Below are 12,982 nucleotides of genomic sequence, written 5' to 3' on the forward strand. Positions count from 1 at the left end.
TGCTGGCAACTAACCATTCTTTCCTCTACTACACGTAATCAATCATTGGATCTGGACCATTCCATCCCTGTAACATTCTTGCAAATCTATTCCCTCATTTTTATCTCCGATGCCTCTGCCTTGCTTCAGGCCTAGAATACCTCACTACTAGATTACTAGGAGTCCCTGGATGGTGCAAATAGATAATGCACTTCACTGTTAACTGAAAGGCTGGTGCCTCGGGAGAAAGATCTGACAGTCTACTTCTGAAAAATCAACCACTGAAAAACCTGTGGCACACAGTTCTACTCTGACACACATGGAGCTGCTATGAGCTGGAGTCAATTTAACGGCAATTGGCAACAGGTTACTGAAATAATCTCTTAACTGGTCTTCCAGTCTGGAGACTCTCCTTCCCATCTGTTACCTCAATTCATCGTCTAGATAGATGGCAGAACTATCATTCCAGAACCAATTCTGATCCTCAATTTTAGTTTTGTTTTTGACAACTCCTTATAAATTCAGGTTTCTTAGAATATATAGTCTCTCTCCATAGATTAAGTACAATCTGGCGACCATTCTAGGCTCTTTTCTAGCCACTATTTCTCATTATCTTATACCCTTCTTGCATTGTATTTGTAGACTCCCAGGATAAACTAAGCCCTTTAGTACCTCAGTTCCTCTGCTTCTGCTGTTTTCCACTCCTGAAAAGCCTTCCCTTTATCAGGCAATGCTTTGTCTTTTAAGACCTAACTTAGATGCTACCTCCTATGAAGAACTTTCCTGACTTCTCCCAGCAGAGTCAATAGCTCCTTCCCACTCTGGATTCCCACAGCACTTTATACATATTTTTACTATTCGCTTACTCAAAGACTGACTGAGAACCTATTTTGTGCACCAAAAACAAGGCATCATAACTAAGAAGGAGATTATTATCACATAATTTTTTAAGAGTAAGATTAAAGACTTATTTTTTCAGAGACTGAAACAGGATCTTCCCAAAAATACTGTATTCAGGATTATACATCAATTCTTATATAGTAAATACTGTAGAGATGATTTGTTTAAAATAGTGGTTACCTGAATGCAAAGTATAAAGTTCAAACTAGCAAACTAAATATAAATCTTACATGATGAAATTTTATTTAAACTTTTGATATCTGAAACCATTCACAGCATTTAAAAAAATCTTGAGGTTGTGCTGTTTAAGAATTATTGTTGGACTTTCTGGAAGGCTTATGGCTAAACAAATATAAAAAACCCAGTCGTATGAACTATCTTTTTGAATATATTTTCCTTAAAATGTAAATAGCTTTACAGTAAGATAAGAGTAAGGGTTGCTCACTGCATAACAAAACAAAACACAAAGACTGTGTAAAAAAGAAAATCAGCCATTGGTTTTAATTCCCTCACTCACAGAAAACTGGTTTAGCAGCAAAACAAGGAACGCCTAGAATGCCATGCTAAAAACGCACATTTAATTTAGTACGCAGAGAGACAGTAAGGATGTGAAACTGAAAGGCCATAGCAATTTACAGAAGGGAAGAAAGGATTGCTACGACCTTTTGGGAAAGCCACACAACAATATCTTATAATTACCCTTTGACCCAGCACTTTACTTTTTGGAAATCCATCTCACAAAGCCAAAAGTAGTGGGATGTATGGATTCTGAAGGAGGCTCAAGGTTGCATTGTTTGTGGTGGCCTAAATGGTACAACCTGAATGATCCCTACAACAACAGAAATGGCTGAATAATGCAGAATGGATATATCATTATTTATTTAGTTATTAGGAAATGAGTTAGATTTCTCTCTACGGACTTAGAGGATGGTTTTTGGCTTTTTTTCATCCTCTAGGTCCGTAGAGACAGGTCTAACTCATTTGGCACAGTGGTTAAGAGCTTTGCTGCTAACCAAAAAGATGACAGTTTGCATCTACTAGCTGCTCCATGCAAACCCTATGGGGCACTTCTGCTCTGTCCAATATGTCCAATAAGGTCGCAATGAGTCGGAGTTGCCTTGATGGCAACGAGTTTTTTTTTTTTAATATCTGCTAACCAAGGGGTTGGCAGTTCAAATCCGCCAGGTGCTCCCTGGAAACTCTATGGGGCAGTTCTACTCTGTCCTATAGTGTTGCTATGAGTCGGAATCAACTCCACGGCACTGGGTCTTTTTTTTTATCACATTAAATTTAAGTTAGGTCATTTACTAGTTCAGTGGTTGACAAACTATGGCCCATCTTTACCTGTGAGCATGTGAGCTAAGAATAGTCTTTATGTTTTTTACAAGGATTGAGAATAATATTAAAATAGTATTTTGTGACACATGAAATCACATTCCAGTGTCCATAAATCCTTTTACTGGAACACAGCCACCTTACTTACATATTGCCTATGGTTTTGCGCTATAGCAGCAAAGCTGAGCAGTCATAGTAGAGACTCTATGTGGCTGCAAGTCTGAAATATTTACGGTCTGGTCCTTTACTGAAAAAGCCTGGATCTACCTGGCTGGCAATTGGAAATTATATTCCAAAGTTTAGATACTACTTTAATAGAAAATTGAAGCCATGGTTCATAATACTTAGGGAAACAGGCTGAATAAAGAAGCTTGGAAAAACACCATTTATGAAATGAAAATTTAAAGAATGTTTATTATTAAAGAGAAAGTGAAGAGAATCCAGTCTGGTGCAGGATCATAGATTGAAGAGTATACCGAGTTTCAAAATCGAGGTTGTGGTGAGCACTATTAAGAGAGTATAAGGGAAGGTGAGACACAGAATCTAAAATAAGCATTGGCCTGGTAGTCAAGGCTCAAATCCTAGACTTGGTTTTGCAAGTACCTAACAGAACCTCAGAGCCCTGGTGGTACAGTGGTTAACAGCGCAGCTGCCAGCCAAAAGGTACTCTGTCGTATAGGGTCACTATAAGTTGAAATTGATTTTTTAACAGAACCTCAGTTTCCTCACCTAGAAATGAAAGGGCTGCAGTCTTTCCGAAGCCCTCTTTCATGCCAATGCTCTGTGATTTTTGATCTGGGCAGAAGGCAGAATATACACAGTAAAAAGCAAGGGGCGGTAGGGAAGTGAAGGCTGTTGTATACTCTCTTATTTCAAGAACACTGGTGGGAAGGAGAGCTTAATTTTTTTTTTTAGTACATTTGAGTTTTTAGTACTATTTGAGCATGTTTATAAATTAAGAAAAAGATTGAAAAGAGAAAATGATCGAAGAGAGTAAGTGAAAGAGGAATAAATGTGGAACATATTCCCAGAGGAGGTAGAAATGGATAAAATTTAGGGCACAGATATAGCAGTTAGTTCTACTGTGTAAGGTCTAGAAATTAAGGTCAATGAAGTATACCACCTTACCCAATATATTCATCTTTGTTCTCCTCAGTCACTAGGATATTAGAACCTCCCAATTTCAGGTCATGTGAAGTAACTTTCCCCAAAATCTCCATGTCAACAGAAAAGTACATTTCTAAGCCACATTCTTCAATGTCATTGTCTCTGGGTGAAATAAATATATCCACTAATTAGCAAAATATAAAAACAGGCTTCAAGAAAATGCTTTATTGAAAAAAAAAAATAAACCTTCAAACCTTATCCAGATAAGAGAGTTATAAAATTCAGTATCAATAGACTCCAAATCCTTGATAGTAAGTTTTTTACTTAGCATGCGCTTGTAGAACGGTAAAGAGAAACCAGTATCAATAAACTTTCCATGAAAAAGCGCCTGTGAAGGAAAACAAAAATAATTTATTTGAAATTTTACAAAATAACAATTTTCTTATTTAGAGCACAACGATAACAGAAATCATTTTACTGGCAAGAAAAGTACTCAGTAAATTGAACAGCATAAATCATGAAAACTAAAATATAAAATGCTAACTATGAAAAACAAATTAAGGAGTTAAAATCTAGTTCCATGAGGGCAAACAATTAGCTATATCCAGCCCTATCAATAACTGTCGAAGAAGATAATAAAGGAGCTTTATTACCAAGCCCCCACTCTTTCTAGTGCATTTATAAAAGAAATTAACCTAACTGGGTGCTAAATGAAGAAGGGGCCTTAGGGCTTCCTGTGCATTGGGAAGACCCCTCCCTGATCCCTTCCTTACTCTCAGGGTTGCCTAGGAGATTTTCATGACTAATCTCATCAGGCCTTCACTCCATTTACAAAGGCCAACAAAAGAAGCCCCAGACTCCCTCACTACTCTGATTCACCACCATCGGCCTAGCCCATTACCGTCGAGTCGATGCCAACTCATAGCAACCCTAAAGGACAGAGTAGAACTGCCCCACAGGGTTTCCAAGGAGCGCGCCTGGTGGATTTGAACTGCCAACCTTTTGTTTAGCAGCTGTAGATCTTAACCACTATGCCACCAGGGTTTCCACCATTTGCCTATCCATCTCTAAATCTGATCCCAGCTCTCAAACCTCCCCAAAGTCTCTAAAACATTCTACTGCTCCCCCTGCAGCTCACGGTCTATCATTAGCAAAATCCCCCATATCCTCAACTCTTTCTTTGAAGATCCTTTAATTTCTTGCTCTAACAAAAAACTCATATTTTTTCTGAGGACTCTTCTTCCTCAAGGCCTCTGAAGGGATGGCTGTCATCAGGCCAGGAATTGGGGTAGGGGTTGTTCCTCATTACTAATTCCAGATTGTTGTCCTTCCTCCTCCCTAAGCCTGCCTTAGTCTTAAAGCTCAGGCCATCACACCACATTACTGGCTACTGCCCCTTGTTACAGTCATCCTCAGACTCCCAGGTTTCTCCTCTATATTCCCTCAGGTTTAACATATGATTCACTGCCATGCTCTTCTATACTATTATCATAACTTTGGAGATTTTCAATATTCACATTGATGATCCTTTTGCTACCCTGGCTTTTTAGTCCCTTCGATGATCTTAGTTTTTAACCCTAACTTAGCTAAACATTCCCAACATCATACCCTAGACACTGTCTGTCACTAACAATAACTCCAATGCCTCCATAATTTCAATTTCAAACACTGCCTAATTTTCCAGCTCACTGCCTTTAGTACTAAAACTACCAATTTTTTACCCAATGGGACCTAAAAAAATCCTCTGACCCTACTACCTCATGAAGTTATTTCCCCTTGCCCAATGAGATTCCATAGTCAATCATTAAAATTACTCCCTTGTATACATTCAAAACTTGCCTCTCCCCAGTGCACTTCTGACAAAATCCCAAGCTCTCAATCTACTCCATGTCAATACCCAGGCAGTAGAACATGCCAGAAATGCATACCCAACCATGCTGACTGCTTCACAACCAACAACCTCAAGAGAGAGCTTAGTGCTGCCTAGTAATCTCCTTTCCCTACTGTATCCACTCATTCACCTAGATGACTACTTCATTCCTCCTCCTCTTTCTTCAAATGCCACTTCCCCACTCCTCACTCTAAGCTGATGACCTGGCTTCTCATTTCCCTGAGGAAGTGGAAGTACTCAGAAGAGAACTTTGACGCATTCCACGTATCTGATAACTGCTAGCATCTCAATCTATATACGCTCAGCATGGATAAGTTTTCTGTTACTTCTATGTGTTCTAAATAAATCTCTTCGTCTCTCCTACCCAAAGTCATTGCTTTCATGTTCTGTATCTCATTGACTTTATCCATTTCTTTCATGACCAATACTATAAGCACATAACTGGTCTCCTATGATTATCCACCCCACACCTGCTTCTAGTTACTGCCCAATTTCTCTATGATCCTTTACGGCACATTTCTTTGAAAGACTTGTCTATGTCTGCTGTATCCACTTCTCTTTCCAGTTTCTCCTGAATTCACTCTCATTAATCCTTCCTCTGTACCTCTCATGAATATCTTTCACCTGGCCAAATCAAATGGTCAATTTTCAGACTTCACCTTACTCAGCCTATCTGCAACATTTGACATAGTCGATCACTTCTTCCTCCTTGCTTGAAACACACCTTCTTTCCTTGGCTTCTGGGAATCACTCTCAACTGACTCTCCTACCTCCTCCTCCTCAGCTATTTTGCTAGTTCCTTCTAATTTTCTCAACTTATAAATGTCCTTCAACTTTCTTCCCTGTTCATACTTATTCCTTAAGTGATAGCACAGCTTTTAATATTCTCTATATGCTGAAAACTCCCAGATGCCTATCTCTAGACTAGATATCCCTCATGAAATTGATAAACTCTTATGAGAATTGTATATCCAACTACATGTTCTACATTTCCACTCGGACTCTACAGGCACCTCAAACTTAAAATGCCCAAATCCAAATTCTTGATTCCCTCTCGCCCCCAAAACCTACTCTTTTTCTAATCCTGCCCATTTTAGGAAATGGCAATTGCAACCAGATGGGCAGGCCATAAATTTTGGTGCCATACTTGACTGCCTCTCTCTCCTATCTTGGACCTAATGTTTCAGAAAATCCTGTTATTTTTAAATTCAAAAAATATTCCCACTCCAAAACACTTCTCACTATCTCCACTGCTACAACACACCAGCCCAAACCACTATCATTTCCTGTCTGGATTGTTGCAAATGGTTTCCCTGGTTCCACTCCTACTTTCCTCTGCCCCCAACTACAGTCACTGTTCTACGCAGCAGCAAAGTAAGCTTAATACACTTTAAGTAAGAAGGATCATGTTACTTCTCTGCTCAAAACTCTTAAGTGAACTTACCTAGGGTCCCACACAGCACCTCTCAATATCCTACCACATTCTCTCTCATATGCTCTGCTCCTGCCATGCTGACTTCTCTCCTGTTTTTCAATCAAAAATGCACTTCCACCTTGGGGACTTTAGCTGTTCCCTATGCCTAGAATGTTCTCCAAGATATCTGCATGATTCAACCTCCCACTTTCTGAACGTTTCTGTTCATGTGTCATTCATTAGAGAGGCCTCCTGCTCTACTCATCCTATATAAAACAGTAATACTCCCTTTCCCTCAGTAGGTATTCATTGTTTGCCTCCCTCAAATAGAATTTAAGATCCCTGAGAGCAGGAGCTGTGTCTATTTTTTAATGGTGTCACCTCCAGTGTCTAGAACAGACTAAGTGGTGATATAAATAATCCTCATGATCAAAATTTTGATGTCATACTGATACTCAAAAAATACTCTATTTTTATATCCCTCCTAGGCAAAGTTCCTTGGCTAACAAAATTTGCATACAGCTAAAAATAAAGATAATGCTTATCATTTTTTAAAAGTCTTCTGTAAAATACTTTTGAAATAAGCAAAGTTTAAAGAAATAAAATAACAGAGTCAAGAACTCACCATAGCGATAAAGCGACCAATGAAACAGAAGTACGAAAGATGATCAGGATTAATGGCTGATGCTGGATTTATCTGTAGGCAGTAGTTGTTTTTGCCAGCATACTCAAATAAGCAATACATTGGGTTCAAGACTTCATGTGAAAGCAAGAAAAACCATTCTCTATAAGAAAATAAATCAAGTTTAACTTTTTTTTAGCATATTTATGTACACGAATTCAAACACAGACCTTAAACACATGTACAAGTATCTTACCTGTGAACCTCTGACAACTCTGCAGCCAAATTCCTCAGCCTTCTATTTAAGTCCGTCTATGACCTGGCCCCTCCCTTCAAAGTCATCTGCCAGTTCCTATTGTAGCCAAACTACTGACTCACTCCTCCTTACACATAACATGCTTACTTCTACTTCTATACGTTTGTATGCGTATGTCTCAACTTCCACTCGGCTCATATAGATCCTACTTTCCCCCTAAAGTCGAGATCAAATCCCACCTCAGCATTTTTCTGAATTCCTATATAGCTTATTGCAGAGCCCTGGTGGCGCAGTGGGTAAGGGCTCGGCTGCTAACCAAAGGTTGGCAATTCAGATCTACCAGCTGCTCCTTGGAAACCCTATGCGGCAGTTCTACTCTGTCCTACAGGGTCACTATGAGTCGGAATGGACTCAATGGCACCTAACAACAACAATATATCTTATTGTCTGTATCAGTCACTGAACACTTTCTGGTAACAACCTTACGATATTATTCATTTTTATGCACATAACCTGCACCATCCACCAGACAGTATGTTTCTGAAAGGCAAAAATCACATCTTTATATGGTTTTTCGGTACTTAGTTCATAAAGATATTCTACAACCTATAAATAATAGGTTTTAATAAATATTTGTTGGTGATACTAAGGTATGTAGCACTACCGCTATGGAACAGTTTTAATTTTATTGTTAATATATTAAAAATGGAACTAAAATTAACAACATGAAATCTTTAAATGTGATAAGTATTTCCTAACTTATCACCTATTTTGTCTCTCTTAAAAAGATGCAATGTAGGAAATCCAACCAGATAAAGGATTAGTAATTTATATTACAAAATACTTAATTTCCAAAAAGATCTTCTTGATAGCAATTTCTTCTAAAACAGGTTCCAAATGCAACGCCTACCAGAAAACCCATTGCCATCGAGTTGATTCCAACTCATAGAGACCCTATAATACATAGCAGAGGTGTACCATAGAGTTCCCAAGAAGCGTCTGGTAGATCTGAACTGCTGACCTTTTGGTTAGCAGCCGCAGCACTTAACCACTATACCACCGGGGTTTCCGCAATGCCTACAGTGATCAGTAAATGAGTAAAAGGGCCTTCCTTTTCCAGATGGGTCTCACATTCTCTGTTAGCCACAATCCCCCTTTCCTCACTGTTTCCCTGATAAAAATTATCACTGGTTTTACGGAAAAAGAATTTCTAGACATATTATAGTCCTTAGACCACTGGGCAGCAGTAGGCACTGCAGTGAAATAACGTACATGCCTCTCAACATGAAGCAGTTACTCTGCTTCAGCCAACTGTTGCTATGTGAGAAGAGAGGAATGGAGGTCTATAGTTTTTAAAGAGAAGCCAGAAATCTTGAGTCTTAAGCATAACCTTGTGATTTCAGAAATGTTATCCAGTAATTTAAAAATGTTAATATCACAACAAGGGCCATTCTGCAGCTAGATATGGCCTGGCAGTCTGTTTGCAAACTCTTTCCTAAGCTTTAAAAATATAATAGACGAAGCTGTCTGAAAGGTAGAACGGGAGGGAAACGGAAAACTAGACCTTAAGTACAATCAACTGAGAATGATAAACATCAATTCATAACACTAAATCCAGTCCCAACCACTAGTCTCAAATAGTAGTGGAACCAAGTCACATTCACTCTGTAAAGAAGCTAAAGACCTGTCCTCAGGAAAAAGGACTCAGCAGATCTAGTGACAACTTGCTTGGACACAAAAAAAGTAGAAATAAAATGTCCAGTTGCCTCAGATCACTTCTAGCTAACAGCAGTCCTGAGAAAGCTGAATCCACACAAAGGAAGAATGGCTATAATATGGCACCAAATCTATACCCAGATACTAGCAAAAAAGAAGGAAAAATTCATAACTTGCAAGAGGCAGAAGAATTCAGTTTAGAGAAATCCTTCTCTATACTCAAAAATAAAATGAAGAAATACAGGAGGTTGAAAAAATGGTAAGACAACAGATGAGCTAGCAGAGTCCAAAGAAGAAAATGAAAACAATAAAACCACTAAAGAAGAAAAACCACATAGAAGCAGCAAAACATAGGGTAGTACAGAAAACAGTCAGTGACACGAGGATAGGCTTGAGAAAAATCCAAACAAAATGGAAAAGCACAAAGATAAAAATGATCAGAAAAGCAATGATAAACATTTAAGACTAACAAAGGAGATTCCACATACCCATGACTGATGTTCCTGAAGAAAAATAGAACAAATGGAACAGAAAAAATATTCAAAGATGTAATAGAAGAAAACTCCCCTGAAGTTAAGGAAAATCTTAATATGTTCCTAAAATAGACATAAAACAATCAACAATGAAACTAATGAACTTCAAAGAAGAGGGCTGTGTGGGCACTCACAGGAAAAAAACAAGCTTCCTACAAGGGGCTGGCTTCACACTTCACAGTACTAACACTCAATGCCAGGAGGGAAGAAATGTCTATAAGGGTTCTGGAGCAAGTGTTGTGCAAAAAAGGTCCATCTAGCGAAGTTGTTGTTTATATGTGGAAGTAACAGAAAACATGGTCTCAAACATGCAAAGACTCTATGAATACATTATACCTTCAAAACCTTGAATACACATTTGATAATGAATCTAGACAACTAATATATAAATCAAAATAAAGAATTTAGGAATAAGAAAATCATGGTAAGGAAGAATTGGCTATATGCATTATAACCATAAAATTATAAAACTTAACCCAAACAGATGAAGCAAATATGAGTTCAAACAAGAATGTAAATGTTATAAAGTCAGGCACTGTAAAAATAATACAATATTTCTTCATTTCCTTTTAACATCTTAACATTTCTAAAATTGAGATAAATCACAACAGAGGTGATATGAACATATAATGTGGTAAGTAGTATTTCTTTTTTGGAAATGTTTCTTAAGGATGTTTTTAGATGAGGAAATATGATAATATTACCAACATTCTGATAACTCTACATATAATTGCTCCCGGTAGTGCTTGGTCCCACATCTATTTTTTTTCAGTTCTATTAAAAATTTGATTACGTAATTTTATATACCTGTGGAATAAGAGTTCAATAAGAGAGCTGTATAGGGTCGCTATGAGTCAGAATTGACTTGATGGCAATGGATTTGGTTTTGGGTTTTCTATGAAAAATGCGTTTTCATTAGGGTTACTAAAGAAACATTCAAATGGAATGCAGTATCTTTGGAAAGATTTAATGGAAGTGTCCCTAGCTAAAAAATAAATGGTCAAATTAAGTTTAGGCAAGGCAAATGAGGGGGAAAAATTTTAAAGGGTTCACTTGCATTGCTTCGTAAGTGTCTACTCTTAACAATATATTTAGTAAACGAGGGAAAATTTATTCTAAAGACTCAGAAGGGATTAAAACACAAACATAAAAGCAGCTCATGCTGTTGTAATAACAAAAGATAAGAAATAACCTTATATATGTTGACCCACTAATTATATTTCCATACAAGAACTATTGCACAGCCATTTTTGAAAAAGTATATTAACTCCATATATGTTGTTAAGTGCCGTCGAGTTGATTCCAACTCACACCAACCCTATTATGCACAACAGAATGAAACACTGCCCAGTCCTGTGCCAGCCAGCTCTACATATAGTGATCTGGAAAGATGTCCATTATATAGAAAATGATAAAACCAAGTTGCTGTAACATGTGTATTGTATGACTAATTCCATGTTTTAAAAAAACAACAAACATACGTGTGTGTGTGTACAGAAAATGTACAGAAGGATAACCAAGACAGGAGTATTTTAATTTTTGTTCTTAAAAATAATTCTGGATTGCTATTGGAAAAATATAATCCAGTCTATTCATGTACCTTTTCAGGAAACACATCCACTGTATACAATGAGATATACTTATTTAAAAGCACCTATGTGTTTTTTCATTTTACCTTGCTAAACCACCATAATCAAGTCCTTCTTCTCCTCGGAATATTACGTATAATCGCCTCCTCAAGTCATAGGGTTTTAACGCCATAATCTATTAAAAATAAAAACATGAGTATTTATACAGTCTAAGTTTCATTTAAAAGATGTGAGTTTAAATTTCATCTGTATTTTCAAAGTTACAAATTTCCTTATCTCATACCACAATGCCTTTAACTCAAGAAATCACCTGATTTGTTGCACAAACGGGGTAAAGACCTACCTATTCTATTAATCTTTCTCTGGTTCACTTTCACATAGTCTCTTCCCCTCTCCTAGTATCAAACAGTAGTTCTACTTTGGGTGGGTGGTAAGAGAGGAAAAGTTTGGCAGAGAAATCTTTCAGGGTTAGAAAATATTCCCTCTCCCCACCCCTCTGCAAACAGTGCCATAATCTTTTACAAGGTGACTTGTAAATTCTTCTAACTAGTGACAATTATGAGAGGCAAAAGATCTTGTCTTGTGCCCTGCTTATAACACACGTTTCCACTTCTCAGCAGAAAAAGAAATCAGCTACACGAAGATTTATAAGATAATGAATTTATATACATATTTCATCTTAAAAAATACATATACCAAATTTAATAATCCTGAGTACTTACATCATGGTTACTAGTAGTAGGCCTTACTTTTGGATAAAAATGAATAATTTTCACCACACACGTGTAAGAATCAAAGCTATGCATGGCATGTCTGAGTCAGGGCACAGTTCACCAGCAGGTCTCCGCCTCAGGGGCAGTCATAGCTCGGCCCTACACTCCAAAGAGACTGTGACTTAGCTTAAGCCAGAGTAAAAATTAAAAGCAAAATAAATTCCATCATGAATTTAGCTGTATACTAAAATAAAGCTCAGAACTTGGAACAAGTTGATCAATTTTGACATTTACTTATTTTGCTAAGAATGCATCAACTCAAACAAAAACTTTTGCTAATAGCTACATTAAGCATTTTGTCCAAAGTCCAACAATAAAACTGAGCTAGGATCTGAACGTCTCTCTGACTTCAGTGTTATTCCCACTTTGGCCTTTACAAAGTATAGGCGCGAGTCCCTGTGTTCCTGTATACACAAGAAATTTTGGTTCATCATTGTAATACTTTGGTGGGGAGTGAGAAGAACAGGAAAAATTCTCCACTTCATCAGAAAAAAAAGGATTGACAATATTCAGATTTGTTATCTTCTACAGATAATTCAAGAAAGGTAGATGCATTACCTTCATTTAATTCAATCACCAAATATTTATTGAATGCCTGCTATGTGCAAGGTACTACTATACATAGTGGGCAAAACAGTAGTAAATCAAATAGTTCTTCCTCTCAAGGAACTTACAGTCTAGTAGAGACAGACAACAAACAACTATATGTCAGGTGGTGCTAAGCGTTGTGAAGAAGAATAAAGTACTATAAATGGATTGAACGTGACTGTGAGGGAGGTGAGCAGGGACTGCTATTTTACTCAGTGTGTTCAGACGAGGGCTCTCTGAGATCATGACATTTAAGCAGAAACATAAATGAGGTGAGAA

General features: G+C 37.5%; 1 protein-coding gene across 9 annotated transcripts in view; it reads right to left on the reverse strand.

Moving 5' to 3' along the window:
- WWP1 (WW domain containing E3 ubiquitin protein ligase 1) overlaps positions 1 to 12,982 on the reverse strand; it is a 119,754-nt gene that overhangs the window by 14,882 nt on the left and 91,890 nt on the right. For all 9 annotated transcript variants that reach the window (XM_049854441.1, XM_049854442.1, XM_049854435.1 and 6 more), the window contains 4 exons: positions 11,429 to 11,517; positions 7,252 to 7,411; positions 3,576 to 3,709; positions 3,343 to 3,483 (listed from right to left, as the gene is read on the reverse strand). In XM_049854441.1, coding sequence (XP_049710398.1) covers positions 3,343 to 3,483; positions 3,576 to 3,709; positions 7,252 to 7,411; positions 11,429 to 11,517 — 524 coding nt within the window. The remainder of the gene's footprint in view (positions 1 to 3,342; positions 3,484 to 3,575; positions 3,710 to 7,251; positions 7,412 to 11,428; positions 11,518 to 12,982) is intronic.

The sequence above is a fragment of the Elephas maximus genome, chromosome 15, assembly GCF_024166365.1.
Source record: "Elephas maximus indicus isolate mEleMax1 chromosome 15, mEleMax1 primary haplotype, whole genome shotgun sequence".
NCBI classification, from domain to species: domain Eukaryota; kingdom Metazoa; phylum Chordata; class Mammalia; order Proboscidea; family Elephantidae; genus Elephas; species Elephas maximus.